Consider the following 15,961-nt stretch of genomic DNA (forward strand, 5'->3'; position numbering starts at 1 on the left):
CAAGGCGCCACAGGTGGAACAAAGGGCGGCTGAATGCGGAGAACACCTTGCATAAAGGTGCGCACATCCAGGATTGTAGCAATCCTATGGTGAAACCAGACAGACAGGGCCGAAACCTGTACCTTCAAAGAAGCAAGGCGAAGCCCATGATCTAGTCCCGCTTGTAGGAAGGCGAGAATCCGAGACAGACGAAACTCCCGCGGTGCATAACCTCTTGGTCGACACCACTGGAAGAACGTATGCCACACGCAATGGTATATCCTCGCGGAAGACGGTTTCCGAGCTCGCAACATGGTACGCACTACAGAGCTGGAAAACCCCCGGGACCTCAGCATGGCCGTCTCAACAGCCACGCCGTCAAAGACAGCCGAGTCAGGTCCGGGTGAATGCAAGGACCCTGAGACAGAAGGTCCGGTCGTAGCGGCAACCGCAGAGGACCGTCCACGGACAGACCGTGAAGGTCTGAGAACCAGTGCCGTCTGGGCCACGTGGGAGCTATCAACAGGAGCGTCCCTCCTTCCTGTTTGAATTTCCGGATTACCCGTGGAAGAAGGGAGACCGGAGGGAACAGGTATGCGAACCGGAACGGCAACCGGACGGACAGAGCATCCACCAGAGACGCCCCTTCGTCTCTTGTGCGAGACCCGTACACCGGCAACTTGTTGTTGTGTCGGGACGCCATGAGGTCGATCTCTGGAAGACCCCATCTGTCCACCAGCAGTTGAAAAACGTCCGGGTGCAGGGACCATTCCCCCGGATGAACGTCCTGGCGACTTAGAAAGTCGCCTCCCAATTTAGCACTCCCGGGATGAAGACCGCTGATATGGCCGGAAGATTGCGCTCCGCCCATACCAGGATCCGAGAGACCTCCACGAGAGCCGCCCGACTTCGGGTTCCTCCTTGCCTGTTTATGTAGGCCACGGTGGTAGCGTTGTCCGACTGGACCTGTACCGGGCAACCCTGGAGAACCCGATGTGCCTGCTGGAGAGCATTGAGACCGCACGGAGTTCCAAGATATTGATTGGAAGCTCCGCTTCTGTCAGCGTCCACCTGCCCTGGAACAAGTGTGGACCCGAAACTGCTCCCCAGCCCCGAAGACTGGCGTCCGTTGTCAACAGGACCCAATTTGGAACCCAGAACGGACGTCCCCCGCTGAGATGGGTCGTCTGTAACCACCAGGCAAGGGACAGGCGAACCTCCGGGGTGAGCACAATTGTCTGGGACTTCAGAGACTGCGGCAGCCCGTTCCACTTGGACAGAATCAGGTGCTGCAGAGATCTGGAGTGAAACTGGGCATATTCCACCATGTCGAACACCGACACCATGGAGCCCAGTAACCTCATCGCCGAGTGTAGAGACACCCGGCGACTGAGCAGACAACTGCGCACCCTCGACTGTAAAGCAGAGATCTTTTCCTCCGTCACGAAGATCCTCTGCTGTTCCGAGTCCAATAAGGCTCCGAGGTGCAGAATCCTCCGAGACGGGATTAGAGTGGACTTCTGCCAGTTGATTATCCAGCCGTGCCGTTGCAGTAGCGCAATGGTCAGGCCCAAGTGACGTAGAAGGAGCTCTGGAGATCCTGCCACCAATAAAAGGTCGTCCAAGTACGGCAACATGCGGACTGCCTGCAGCCGCAGAGAAGCCGCCATGACCGCCATCACCTTGGTGAACACACGTGGTGCTGTCGCCAGGCCAAGAGGTAACGCCTGAAACTGGAAGTGGTCGCTGCGGATTGCAAACCTGAGGAACTGTTGATGGCGCAAAAGAATAGGGACATGCAGGTAAGCGTCCTGTATGTCCAATGACACCATGTAGTCCCCAGGTTCCAGCGCCAGAATGATGGACCGTAGGGTCTCCATCCGAAACTTCGGTACCCGCAAAGACCTGTTGAGAGCTTTGAGGTTGAGAGTCGGACGATACGACCCATTGGGTTTCTGTACCAAAAAAAGATTTGAATAGAAACCCTGGCCCCTCTGGGAGAATGGAACAGGCACTATAACTCCAGCCTGGAGCATAGTGTGCAATACCTTCCGCAGCTCCGTAGCCTTGTTCCGGTCTGATGGTAGACCCGTGGTGAAGAATCGAGCCGGGGGTCTGTGCCGGAAGGAGAGGGCGTACCCGTGGGAGACCACCTCGAGAACCCAAGTGTCTGTCGTAGTGACCGACCAACACTGGGCGAACTGCAGCAGGCGGCCTCCCACTTTGGGAACCCCCAAAGGGAGGCCCGGACCGTCAGGCCGCAGGCTTGTCATCTGGCTTGGGGGCCGGACGTCTGGTACTCCATGCCTGCTACCGGGGCTTGGCCGATTTCTTAGGGCCAGCCTGTCAAGGAAAAAACTGTGGTTTGGGCCTGCCCTGGGCCCTAGATGACCGAAAGGACGATGGTCCAGAACCAGAAGGAGCAGCGGCCGACGGGAGACAAGCCGATTTGGCTGCCGCCAGCGTGGCCACAATCTTATCCAGATCCGGACCGAAGAGAACTTCTCCGGTAAATGGCAACGCCTCCAGACCCCTTTTGGAATCTGCGTCCGCCTTCCAGGATCGCAGCCACAAGGTGCGACGAGCAGCCACCGCTGCTGAAGAAATTCTAGACACCAGAGTACTAATGTCTAAGGCCGCCTCATAGATATAAGTGGCCGAATCACGGAGATTACCAATCAACTCCGCCTGTTCGGCCGGACAGTCGGAATCAAAAGATGCCTCTAATGAATCCGCCCAGCGCTCCATCGCTCTGGCAACCCAGCAAATGGCCATAGCCGGTCGTGCTGCCCCCCCCCCCCGCCAGGGAATAAGCGGACTTCAGGCAGATCTCCACCTTGCGGTCCGTAGCATCCTTAAGGGAGGACATGGATGGCATCGGCAATGTGGCACTACGGACAAGACGGGTCACGTGAGAATCCACCTGTGGAGGGGATTCCCACTTTGCAAAATAATTATCCGCGAACGGATAAGCCACTGCCAGGCGCCTCTGCGGCTGGTATCTTTTGCCAGGCTGTTTCCACGCCTCCTCTAAATGGTCCACTAACTGACCCGAAAGAGGAAAGACTGTGGCATCGCCCTTCACATCTTTAAAGAAGGCATACTTTGATTTAGCCGCTGGGGGAACTTCGTCCTCAATCACCAAGGCTGTGCGGACTGCCCGAATAAGTCCAGGAATATATACCTTGGACTTAGCGTCAGCGTCCTTATTATGGAGAGATTCCTGATCGTAAGGATCCAGTATCTCCCCATCATCAGACGTCCCCTCGTCATCCTCATAAGGAGCCGACAGAGACGCCACCGGCCGTTTATGTGGCCGCATCACAGACTCCCCTTGCAACACATCCGACAAGTGCTGTACAGAACTCGTCAGGGAGTTAACCCACGCCGGCTCCTGAGAAACTGGGAGCGGGGAAATAGGGAGACTGTGGGGTACCTCCAATTGTCGTGGGAAACCCTGCATGGGTGACGACACCACTGACTGCTGGGACAAACCCATCGGCGGAAACGCGGGCTGCGGAGCTAACTGGCCCACTAAGGTTGTAAGCGCCTGAGCGAAACAAGCCCAGGGCGGCTCCTGTACCGGTGCTGTAACCGTAATAGGCCGCGCCATAGACAAACACTGCCGGCAGAGGCCCTCCGCGCTACCCTCCCCCTCCGCTAATGGTACTTTACACGTAGCACACTGTAGTCGGAGAGGAAAATCACTTTCAGACATGATGGCACCAAGTATGTGACCCCTTTCACCAATTATATATTAAATAGGCGAGAGACCACCCTGCAGCACTGCACCGCAAGGGCTTAGCAGAAAGGACAGGGACAGTAATAAAGCTGACAGTCAGAAGAAAAGTTACAGGCAGCAGCGCTAGCACAGTCACATACAATGCAAAGAAAAATCAATTCCTGCACTAACAGCGCTGATCACTCAACTACGCAGACACAGGGCCTGGTAGGACACAGTGCAGCATACACAGACCTGACCCAAATCGGAGGAGAGGTATGCGGGGGGACCCAGACCATGATGCTTCCGTCCAGGCTTCCAGCAGCGTTCACCATGCGTTCAGAGGAAGATGGCCGCCGAGGAGCAGAGAGGAGGCTGGCCCGGGGGAGGAGCGCTGCCACAGGACCAGTCGGCAGCGTGCAGAGAGGGCTGTGTGCAGCGGGGGAGGCACCGGCTGTGAGACAGGGAAGGCGCGCTCCCCTGGCATGCATTTAACCCCTGGGACGCCGCAGCGCTACCGCTCTGCTGCGGTCCGCTGTCCCAGTTGGTAGTGGAAGCGCAGGTTGGTCGCCTGGCTCCACGCTGCAGCCAGTCCCCAGGGAGCCCCCTGCCTGGGGACTCAGGACCATGTGATCAGCGGGGACCCACCGCGGGACCCCGCTGCTTACCTTTGTCCCCCTTGAATCCGGCCATGGTCCGGAACATCTGGGGTCACCGCTAGCTGTGACCCCAGATGCTCACCAGCATCCCCGGATCGGTACCGGCGGGGGTGTAGGGAAGACAGCATGGACGTCAGGACTGACTGTCCATGCTGTACATCCAGATGTGCAGCCACAGCTGCATAGAAGAAAGCTTCAGGGGCTCTTCTAGCCCCCACTCCGACAGATGCACCCGACTCCGGCCGGGCACCAAACTAAACTGAGGTGCCTTGGCTCGGGGGCGGGGTATAGGAGGGGGACCTAGTGCATCCTGGGAGGCTGAAAGCTTAACTCTTTGGTGCCCGATGACTGACGTCACACCTATACCCCAAGGTATCCTGTGGATACCCTATGGACCCTGAAGTAGAAAGTACTTTGCAGACCAGTAGGAGTGATCATGTGACCAAGCTGACCTGCTCTGACTGTGCAGCACAGCAGACACATAGCTCCTGTTCCCAGCACAGTCAGTCTCTCCAGAATGGAGGTATTCTTTCCTGTCTTCACTACTCTCTCATCTTTTCTAAACCAGTTTATCTCCTTGCAATGCCAGCATGTGCAACAGGGAATACACAGCTATAGTTAGGACAGCAGAAGTGCTTTTTCCTCTCACCCATGATAGTGCACTCTCCACTCTCTCATCACTTGTTTGATGTACAGTATGCAGATAAGAGACAGTAGAAGTGGTTGGACACATCTCTATCCTAGGTTCTACACTATCCTTTCCCTCCAGACGTCTGGAAGGGTTGGGTATGAAATACCGGCAGCTGAATAGCCGGTTCAAGTACCTCAACGGCACCCCTGTCGGGATCCTGGACGATCAGGCTTCCGGCGCATATGATACCGATTCCACTGTGTATTCCAGCTATATACAGTATGTCTACCAGTATTAAACTCAACATTTCTCATATATTTTTCTAAGGGATTTAGATATTTTCGCCGCCTTCTTTGCAATCAAGCAGTCATTACTTAACATATATGTATATAATTAATTTCTACAAATTGGGTTTTACTGATAGGAGATGTACAAAGCTCTGGAAAGTGATAAATTAGAGACTGATAAACTACCAGCCAATCAGCTCCTAACTGTCATGCTACTGTAACATGACAGAAGTTAATTTATCACTTCCCAGAGCTTATTACATCTGCCCCAGTGTGTAGTCTATTATACTGTTTTTAATTAAGGGTTTTCTGAATAAATGTAACATTTTATATTTTATTTATTATTTATTTAATTTTTTGATAAGAGTGCTCTAAAAAAAAGTTTTTTTGTCTTTATTTCCCTCTGTGCAAAGTATATTAATGTGTTGTAACAAATTCTTTGGGAGCACTAAATCTAACCGACCCCGGGAGGTCCCTAAACCTAACCCCCCCATCCCCGGGCTAACGCTAACCTGCATACTTACTTCGAGATACCTGCGGTCGGGATACCAACGTCGGTATCTTGATCTCTTTGAGATACCGGCGTCGGCATTCTGACAGGTGTCGGGATTCCGGTGTCGGTATCCTGAGGCCGTCATCCCATCTGCCAGCATCTTAAGGAGGATCCCCTTATTCTTTATAATATATAATACACTAGTGCAGACTAAAATATCATATTAACATATGGACACAAGACCAGTAGGGGCACCTGCACGCATAAAGTACCTTTGGTTGTCCCCAGATTTTGAGCTTCATTTAAATTTTTGCCGGTAATATTAATGTGCAGTATGTGTTACTTTTTACTTGATATTTAATATTATTTACTTTATGGCATTAGAGGAATGTATGAGTCCTGGATGGCCAGCCAGCCACCTTATACTTTAGTAGACCTCGGTTCTTTCTGTCATGTCAGTATACTGTATAAATAGGCTGATATTAAAATGTCATCGGATGAAAATAGAAAACTTATTGCATTTCTTGTATCAGTGAATTGTATTGCAGTAAGGGATGTACTGCATATTGTACTTGTCTGATTCATTTTCCTCACCAAAGACTCGATTAAATGATATTGGAAAAATAAATCAATAGATTGTTTCTCTTCTAATGCACAGACAGCTTCTCTGGTTTATTACTATTCTTTTTTGATTGAAGTGGTGGCCACTACTTATCTACCATTGGCAAATGTCTGTTTATCTGTACACACATACTACTTCCAGCTTATACTGTGATGTTACTGAGTGTATAAAACAAGTTAACATATTAAATGCCACAGGAATTACATAGCCCGAAAGAGCTGTAAAACTGTTCTTAAGTCCATTCTGGGTAAACAAGGAAATGATAAAAGCAATTTGTATTGTTAAATAAAAAAGTGACCTTTTCTGAGTGATACATTTGGAGTACATATATGTAATAAATGCCAATGTGTTTATTTAGTATATATATATATATAATATATATATATATATATATATATATATATAAGATGACATACAGTAAGCTCATTAACTTCAGGTAACAGTAGTTTAGTACTCACAACCAGGGGCACTGAGAGTGTGTTTGCGACTACTAATTGCCCGGTTTTGTTGGAGTGGCCCAGCTGGGTCCAGGTCAGCGACCGCCCCCACTGCCCTTCTCGCTACCGCTGACCGCGCCTGTGTAGCAGCGCATCTGCAACAGTACATAGGGCAGTGAGAGAGGAAACTACCGCTGCCGCTGTCTCCTCTCACTGCCCAATGTGCCACTGAGGCTGCGCTGCTGAGCGCACTGCACCGTGTTTTGACGTTTCTTACGTTTTTTGGGGGGAGGGAGTGTGGCCATGCCCCGTAGTACCTGGGCACCTCACAGCTTTTGAGAACCCTGCTCACAATCTTTGGTTAAATAAAAACATGGGAACGGATGAGAGACATTTTAAAGGTAGATAGCAAGCAAGATTAAGGGGTCTTTTTCTCAAGTCCAAAAAGCCCGAACTCTTGCAATTCAAACTGTGGTGCTGTGGTAGGCTGACTGTCAGCAGTGCCAATCTCTTCCCTACCTCTCATGCCGTTAAGCTGAATTAAATGCTCGAGTAGCCTTCGTCAGGGATGGACTCTTCTTTATTTTATATAAAAGTACAATGCATATTCAGAAAACTAGATAATACACCTGGTTACTTACAAATTATACAAAACATACCAATGCAATTTTAAAATAAAAGCTATAAATAGAATAATCACCTTTGTCGATGATATTGGCAGCTGATTGGTCATCATCTGATGACACGTTATAAGACTGTAGGCCCTGCCATCACTGTATAGGGCACAAATCTTAAAAAATAATATGTTTCCAGGTTTATGTGGTGCCCCCATATACTGTATGTATGATATATTTTTTCAAGCATTACTATGTATATAAGGGGGTACCAAAAAGCATTCTTTATTGTCATTTGGAACCCTATTTATGTTAGCCCTTCAATATCTCATCTGCCCTAAGTGTTAAGTTGCTCCGTTTGAAAAATTACGTTTTCCTAGTCTTGGTAAGACATTCTATAACATTTGGGGATTCAGGTGTATTATTTTTAGCTGAAAAATAATTTGGCTGTTCAGTTCCTGTATGAATCCATATTTTGACAGCTGGTTCCAGAAACAAATGGGGCCTCCTACAAACATCCTTTATGAAATTCAGGTATGAGAAATACTTTTGAAGCTGAACCTTTGGGAAGAAATCTCACATATAAAGCTGGGTAGACACCATACAGTATGATAATAAAAAGATAGGCCAAAGTAATAGCAAATGCTAAAGTAGATATAGTGGCCCAGGAGAGTCACCCACCCGAATATAACGTTTTAACTTCAAATTGTGTCATATTCACACAGCGATGCAAATATGTTGCACAAGCAGCTTCGGCTAATTAAAATGATATGCGGCATGCCTATATTCTGTATATATGACTATGGGTGCATCTTCATGCAAAATGCTACGTTAGAGTGTCAGCGGCTGTGACACTGTAACGTTTCGCATGCAGATTCACCTGCAGTCGCGCACAGAACATAGGCATGCCGCATATCATTTTACTCAGCAGAAGCTGCTTGTGCATCCTATTATAAGACACATTTGAAGGTAAAAGTTTGCATGGTAAGACGCTCGGATCTACTGAGTCACGCCACTAGAAGGGCTGTTTTACGTGCAAGGAGGCTAGATGTATGAGGACAAATCTGTTTATAATTATATACATATATATATATATATATATATATATTTTATCATTTATTTATTTTTTGAAATTTAACTCTTAGCAAGTGAGAACTAGTTAAAAAAGACAGTTGCAATTAAAGACAAATAACAACGTAAAACAAGTACATTTCTGTAGAAAATAGCAAGATTTATAAACTGTTGGATCAAAACATTTTATTTTATGTTTGAAAAATTCACTTTAATAAAACATTTATTCCCTTTACCTCCCTCTGTATGAAATGTGTTATTTTTTCACTTTTGTCAGTGTACATTAAACGTCCATTTGTTACAGTAGAATTATTTTATCATTTTTCCCATCCACTCCAGCGAGTGCATAATATCATCACCTTTTTCTGTGGGAGCAGAAAAATACAATAATTGACATTCCTGGCAGTTGACCTATTGTCTGTTCAATGTAGGATGTCAGCTTATTGGATTGGTTTCAACTTGTGCAAATTACTCTCTGCCTAACCTTTTAGAAATATTTTGTTTTACCCGTGAACCCACAATATGACCTTGCTGCTTCCATTGTGCAGTTATTGTTATGATCATTATCATCATCAGTGATTTATTGGTCTACACACAGTGGGCCTGATTTGTTGTTGCATGTACTGCCGTCTGCCTATGGATCTCGTGGTTTTATCAGACTGCTTCGCGGCCAACAAAAGCAGTTTTTAGCGCCGTTCAGAGTCGTATGCATCTCATTTGGATCTCTACTTGCCACTGAGTATCACTGGGTGGCAACACGATGTTAGCACGATAAGTATTCCGTGGCCGCGTCATGGGTGTGTCAACGGAATTGCAGGCTTGCACTAAGAATAGTCTTGGTACCAGAGATATGAGCCCTACTAGAACTTAAAACTAAAATGGGCCATAAGTAACTGTGAGAGTGCCTATTAAACAAGTGATTGGCACACTTACCCAGCAAATGTTGTAACTCCAGAGACTCAAAAGAGAAAGGAAACTCGGCATCGGGCACTTCTGGCAAATGCCAGAAGGGCCGATGGCTAAATGGGCCGGTTTGGCTGAGCGCACGCTTACCGGGCAGTGCAACCTCCTGGGCGGCGCCATGCTCAGCAACGATTTTTCAGTAATGCGCGATAACGTCATTGCATAATGACGCGGCCAAGCGTCCAAGCCCCTTGGCAATGGGGGCATTGTCAATCTGGGCGGGAGGGTGAACGTTGAGCGGCGCGCTGTATAGATATAGTCTGCTGGCCTGGAGGTGGAACCGGAAGAGCCGCTCCTCATTCAGAGGAGCCGCACTTCCGGGTTATAGTGCCGGTAATGAAATGGTAGCTTAAACCCGGGCATCAGCGACAGAAGTGCAGCGGGACGCAGTGTCAGAGGACTGCATAAGGAAAACCTTCTCTGCACGCTCCAAAACGACATGAGGTATCTCTCTCTGCCATCTCCACCATTAGCTTCCTTCTGTCTCTCATCTCACCATATTCCTCCTCCTCTTACTCTCTCTTCCATCTCCCCTGATTTCTTCTCTCTCTTTTTTCTGTTTCCCCTATTCTCCTCTTATCTCCCCCTATACCTAAACTGCCATCTGCCCTTATTCCTCCTGTCTCCCCTATTCCTCCTGTATCCTGTATTTCCCTATTCCTTCCCTCTATCTCCCATCTCCCCCCCTATTCCTCCTCTCTCTCTAGCAGGTCCCCCTCTTTCTCCTATGTCTCTCCCGGCTTCCATTATTCCTCCTCTCTCTCTAGCAGGTCCCCCTCTTTCTCCTATGTCTCTCCAGGCTTCCCCTATTCTTCCTCTCTCTCTAGCAGGTCCCCCTCTTTCTTCTATGTCTCTCCTGGCTTCCCCTATTCCTCATCTCTCTCTAGCAGGTCCCCCTCTTTCTCCTATGTCTCTCCTGGCTTCCCCTATTCCTCATCTCTCTCTAGCAGGTCCCCCTCTTTCTCCCATGTCTCTCCTGGCTTCCCCTATTCCACATCTCTCTCTAGCAGGTCCCCCTCTTTCTCCTATGTCTCTCCAGGCTTCCCCTATTCCTCCTCTCTCTCTAGCAGGTCCCCCTCTTTCTCCTATGTCTCTCCTGGCTTCTCCTATTCCTCATCTCTCTCTAGCTGGTCCACCTCTTTTTCCTATGTCTCTCCCGGCTTCCCCTATTCCTCATCTCTCTCTAGCAGGTCCCCCTCTTTCTCCTATGTCTCTCCTGGCTTCCCCTATTCCTCATCTCTCTCTAGCAGGTCCCCCTCTTTCTCCTATGTCTCTCCTGGCTTCCCCTATTCCTCATCTCTCTCTAGCAGGTCCCCCTCTTTCTCCTGTGTCTCTCCTGGCTTCTCCAATTTTTTCTCTCTCTCGGCTCTCCTTGCTCTCTCTCTCTCTCTCTGGCTCTATCTCTCTCTCTCTCAGGGCTTTCCCTGTTCCCTCTCTCTGGGCCCTGTTCCATCTGGCTCTCTCTCTCTCTCTGGCTGTCTGACTCTCTCTGTCTCTCTCTCTCCTATGTTGGATCCCATCTTTCCTTTTCTCTCTCCCCCAGCTCCCCGAATTCCTCCTCTTTTTCTCCCGGCTCCCTCCTTTCCTCCCTCCTCTCTCTTTTCTGCCTTTTCTTGTGTGTGACCTGCAACAGTGAAGTGCCAGCTTTACCTAAGGCTGTGTACACACTTATAGATATCTCTCCAATCTGAGTGGTGGGAAGGAAAATGTGGTCGATTTTCCAGCATCTGGGAGCAAATTTCTATTGTTATTTGCTCCCATACATTCCCAGATTTTCCTTCACACCACATGGATTGGACAGATATTTCTATAGTTGTGTACACAGCGTAGCAGAACCAACACAATACCAAATGTTTGACTATGGCACATGTTTGAATCCCCTGCAGGATGTTCTCTGTTGTATGTGTACTTGTATGTTATTCTAATATTAATTATATTTGTAGGAGCATAGATTAACAAATGAGAGGAGTCAGGAATAGTGAGGGGAGGAGTCTATGCCAGGAGCATGATGCTGACGCAAGGTGGGCCTATGTGCTCTTAAAATGCCAGGGCCTATTTTTAGTCCCAGTCCGGCCCTGCTTGTTACAAATGTGCACTGACAGTAATGATAGACACTTTCACAAGTGGATGAATAGGGGCAGTCTGCTGCATAAATGAGCACAACTCAGCATTAGAGCGAATGCCCACATGTTGTTCTGTGCACGCAATGCGAGTACAAATATGGCCAATTTGCATGCAGCAGCCCCTAGTTAAGGTACTGGTTAGATATATTCTTTGAGACTATTATTTTCATTTGCAAGAAACATACAGCAAAATGACAACGGCGGTCCTTTAATTTATAGGGTGTCATCAACACAAGTTTCTGAAGTTTCCAATCAGAACGCAACTGGAGAAGTCTGCTGAGGAAATCGCATAGACTAGATATCCACTAATCTGTTTCAGCCTCCCTCTCAGTCCCCCTAGTTGCATAGAGTCACATGTCAGACTTGAGACAAAAAAAAAGACATGGATTGCAAAAAGACGAACTTGCACAGTTTAAAGAACAGTCAGACAGGAAAAAGTCTCAACTTAAACTTGCAACCAGTGACAGCTCCAAATACGGGAGTCACACTAACTGCCCTTGCAAATGCTTCCAAACATCGCCGGCCAGGACTCACTGGCATTTGGTGTGGCTCCCCTATTTGAATGTTGGACAGTGCTGCAGCCCCATCACTGGAGCTGACACTGCTTGCAAATTACTCTGAATAAGGGCCATTATAATTATGTATTTATGTGAATGAGCTCATAAAAAAAGTTGTTTTCATTCTTCAGGAGAATGCCTTTACATATAAGTGCGCTAAGGGTTTATGATGTTTCTTTCTACATGTACAGTAGTTTAGTTGTGCATGCCGAGTTTCCTTTCTCTTTTGAGTCTCTGGAGTTACAACATTTGCTGGGTAAGTGTGCCAATCACTTGTTTAATAGGCACTCTCACAGTTACTTATGGCCCATTTTAGTTTTAAGTTCTAGTAGGGCTCATATCTCTGATTCTTTATATAATCCTGGCCTTAACCCTCAACTTTGATTTATTCCTGCCAGCCCTGACATTCTGGTCTGGCCAATTTAGTAATTTTATCACTGATTTGATTCCTGACCCTGAGGCCGGCCCCAGGTCTACTAGCACCCTGTACAAGACTTTTTGGAGACCCCCACTCAAGGAACACATTCCCCCCTCACTGTAGCACATTGCCCCTCACCCCACACTGTAACACATTACCCCTCACTGTAACACATTCCCCTCACCCCACACTGTACCTCAATCCCCCTCACCCCACACTAGAAAACATTCCCCCATACTGTAACACATTCCGCCCTCACTAACACATTCCCCCCTCACTGTAACACATTCCCCCTCACCCCACACTGTAACCTAATACATTCCTCCCCTCACTAGGAATAGTGGCTGCTATAGATAAAGATCATTTGTAGCCTGGTTATTGATGTACTGTACTCGCAGGTTCAGAGTAGCCAGCAGTCTACTTGTGAAGGGATACAACACACGGGAAATTGGAAATCAAACAGTACAAAAAAACAATCTGAGAGAGCAATAAGCCATTAAAATAATTAGAACAGTATAACACGTACAGAAAATGTGTATGTAAAATACAGATAAAGAGATTTGCATTCAAGTAAACTGAACTGGAGGGGATCAGAAAGGTAAGACTGGTTAAGTGACATAGGGGTCTATTTACTAAGCCTTGGATGGAGATAATATGAACGGAGATAAAGTACCAGCCAATCAGCTCCTAACTGCCATGTCACAGGCTGTGTTTGAAAAATGACAGTTAGGAGCTGGTTGATTGGTACCTTATCTCCGTTCACTTTACCTCCATCCAAAGCTTAGTACATAGACCACATAGCACCTTACATATTCATACCAACCGAACTGCTGCACGATGGTGAGAGGATGCTGAGGATGAATAGGGGGCATTAGCCATTTCCATATCAAAGTGGTATTGGACCTTGAAAAACACCTTTGCTGTAGAGGACGGGAGAGGGCTTTTACTATTTTGCCCTATAGTAGCTCAAGCTGCAATAAAAATATAACCTAAAGGCGGGTATCCACTTGCCGATTAAAATGAGCGATTGAACGATAACGATATCGTTATCGTTCAATCGCTCATTAATCGTGCACAAATCGGGCATGAAAATGTCAAAAACAACCAGCAATGCGCGCTCCCGCTGGTCGTTTTTGACATCTATCATCGCCTGAACATGCCGGTCAATCTGCCGATAACGACAGATTGCCCATGTTCAGAGATGAGGGAGGGTGTCTACACTGAACGACATATCGTTCAGTGTAGGCACTGCAGGGGAAGAGGAACGACTGTACAATTACAATGTTGTAATCATACTGTGTCGTTCCACTATCTGCAAGTGGATACGCACCCTAAGGCATACCTCTAATGCGAGAGGACCTGGGATGGATAGAGATGGAGGACAGTGAGTTCAGGAATTGGTGCTAAATCAAGCCCCAGAAACTTATTGTCTAGGGCAGTGTTTCCCAATCTTGGTCTTCAAGGCACACTAACAGTCCAGGTTTTAGTGATATTTAAGCTTAAGCACAGATGGTTAAATCAAAATAACCGAGGTACTAATTAAGACAACTGCACTCGAGTATTAAAAACTTAATTGTTAGTGTGCCTTGAGGACCGTGGTTGGGAACCCCTGGGGAGGTAACCTCATTCCAGAAGGGTTGGAGCAAGAGACAAGCCCTAAAATATGAAAATTCTGTCACAGTTTCCCAAAATTCCTCTAGCAAAATTTAGACAGCAGGCTGGGATAGTGATGGTCGAGTGTTAGATACAATCTTAAGGCATGATTTATTAGTCTCCATTGGATGTGTAATCTGTAACCATGAGATTAATTTCCGAGAGAGTTACTTTATACATCCTAATTGAGGTTTACGAGAAGAGTTAATGAGCTCATTAGTGTATTGGATTAATGAGAATGACTCGGGGCTCTATTTACTTCAATCCACATTTAAAATGCAGTTGTAGTGTGATATTTTCGACCCCCCGCCAGCGCCCTCCCCCACTGTCGATATCACATGACAGAGGATATCGCTGACGACGCGTGGGAGCACACATCGGCAGCGACATAGCGTGTACACACTAGATGATGCGCTCGATTTGACTACCCAGCATAAGAGCTATTAGGGAAGCTTCATCCAACAGATGTGTAGCACAGTGGTTCTCATACTCAGTTCTCAAGACTCCACACAGGTCATGTTTTCCAGTTCACCCAGCAGATGCACAGGTGTATTCATTACTCACTGACACATTTTAAAAGATCCACAGGTGGAGCTATTTATTTCCGTTGTGATTCTGTGAGGAGACCTGGAAAACATGCACTGTTTGGGGTCCTGAAGAACAGGTTGAGAATCTGTGGTGTAGCCCTTTTAGATGTAATTAGAGATCTTTATTATTATAGTTTATTATTTGTTCCATAACCTTGTCTGTTGTTATAGTTTCCCGTGAATGATGAGAAAAGTGAGAACATTTGGGGCTTAACAGAGTTTCTACTTGATTTTTGTAAAAGTGGAAATGCCGATGCCCGCAAATTGTGGGTAATTACATTTTGAGCCTTTGGCTCTTATCTCCAATTTCTTCACCAGACAAATAAAAACTGTGAGGGGTATTATTTTGAGAAAAACCTCACTCAACCATGGAATCTGCAGAAAACATGTTCTGCACTGACAGGACATAGGGAAGTATTCCAAGACTGCTTACGACCCCACATGACTAGCTTTGGGAGGTTTCTGCTGACGTAACAGCTGTTGCTCAGTGATATTTTTTGCAAGCATGATAGACATGATGCACACTTAAACCAAACTGTTTAATAAAATTAAATAATGTATTACTTTAAGTAAGGCCAGCCCATGTTTCCCTTACTGTCAGGAGTTATATGAAGCATAATAAGCAGTATACAGTATTTGAAAAAAATCTTTAAATACTTAAATTAATGAGTGAGTGACATTTACCTCTCTTCAGATCACAGATGCTGCTGACTGATTAATTTAAGTTGGAATGGGAACCGGAAATGTTATTTATGAAGCACAGTAAGCTTGCAGTATGTACTTTTAATTCATCTGACATGCGTAGTACAATATTCACAAAGTGCCATCTGGTGGCATAATAATGTATTGTCGGGAATTTTATTTTAATATTATGCTATAGGACTCTAATGCTGCCTATCCACTAGCAGACTTGTCCCTGAAAGATGAAAGATCAAAAGATCGTTCATCAATTCCTGAAGATCGTTATCGTTCATGTGCATGAACGATTTGTGAACGATTGCACAAAATGACCAAAGACCATAGACCATAGATCAATGATTTTCAAAGCAGTTGTTAATAAAAGTGGGCTGAAATATTTATTTAAATCTATTAATGTTGGTCGTTCAGGCTTTGAAAACGTGCACCGATGCATGAACGAAGGAACGA

General features: G+C 46.8%; 1 protein-coding gene across 3 annotated transcripts in view; it reads left to right on the plus strand.

Moving 5' to 3' along the window:
- Positions 1-15,961, plus strand: part of MCTP1 (multiple C2 and transmembrane domain containing 1) — a 1,010,275-nt gene that overhangs the window by 78,417 nt on the left and 915,897 nt on the right. For 2 of the 3 annotated variants that reach the window (XM_088444637.1, XM_088444638.1), the window contains exon 2: positions 364-382. The exons of the other annotated variant lie outside the window; for it this stretch is intronic. In XM_088444637.1, the coding sequence (XP_088300763.1) occupies positions 364-382 (19 nt within the window). The remainder of the gene's footprint in view (positions 1-363; positions 383-15,961) is intronic. 3 annotated transcript variants of the gene reach the window in all.

Source organism: Taudactylus pleione, unplaced genomic scaffold (assembly GCF_031769625.1).
Source record: "Taudactylus pleione unplaced genomic scaffold, aTauple2 ptg000370l, whole genome shotgun sequence".
In the NCBI taxonomy this organism is placed as follows: domain Eukaryota; kingdom Metazoa; phylum Chordata; class Amphibia; order Anura; family Myobatrachidae; genus Taudactylus; species Taudactylus pleione.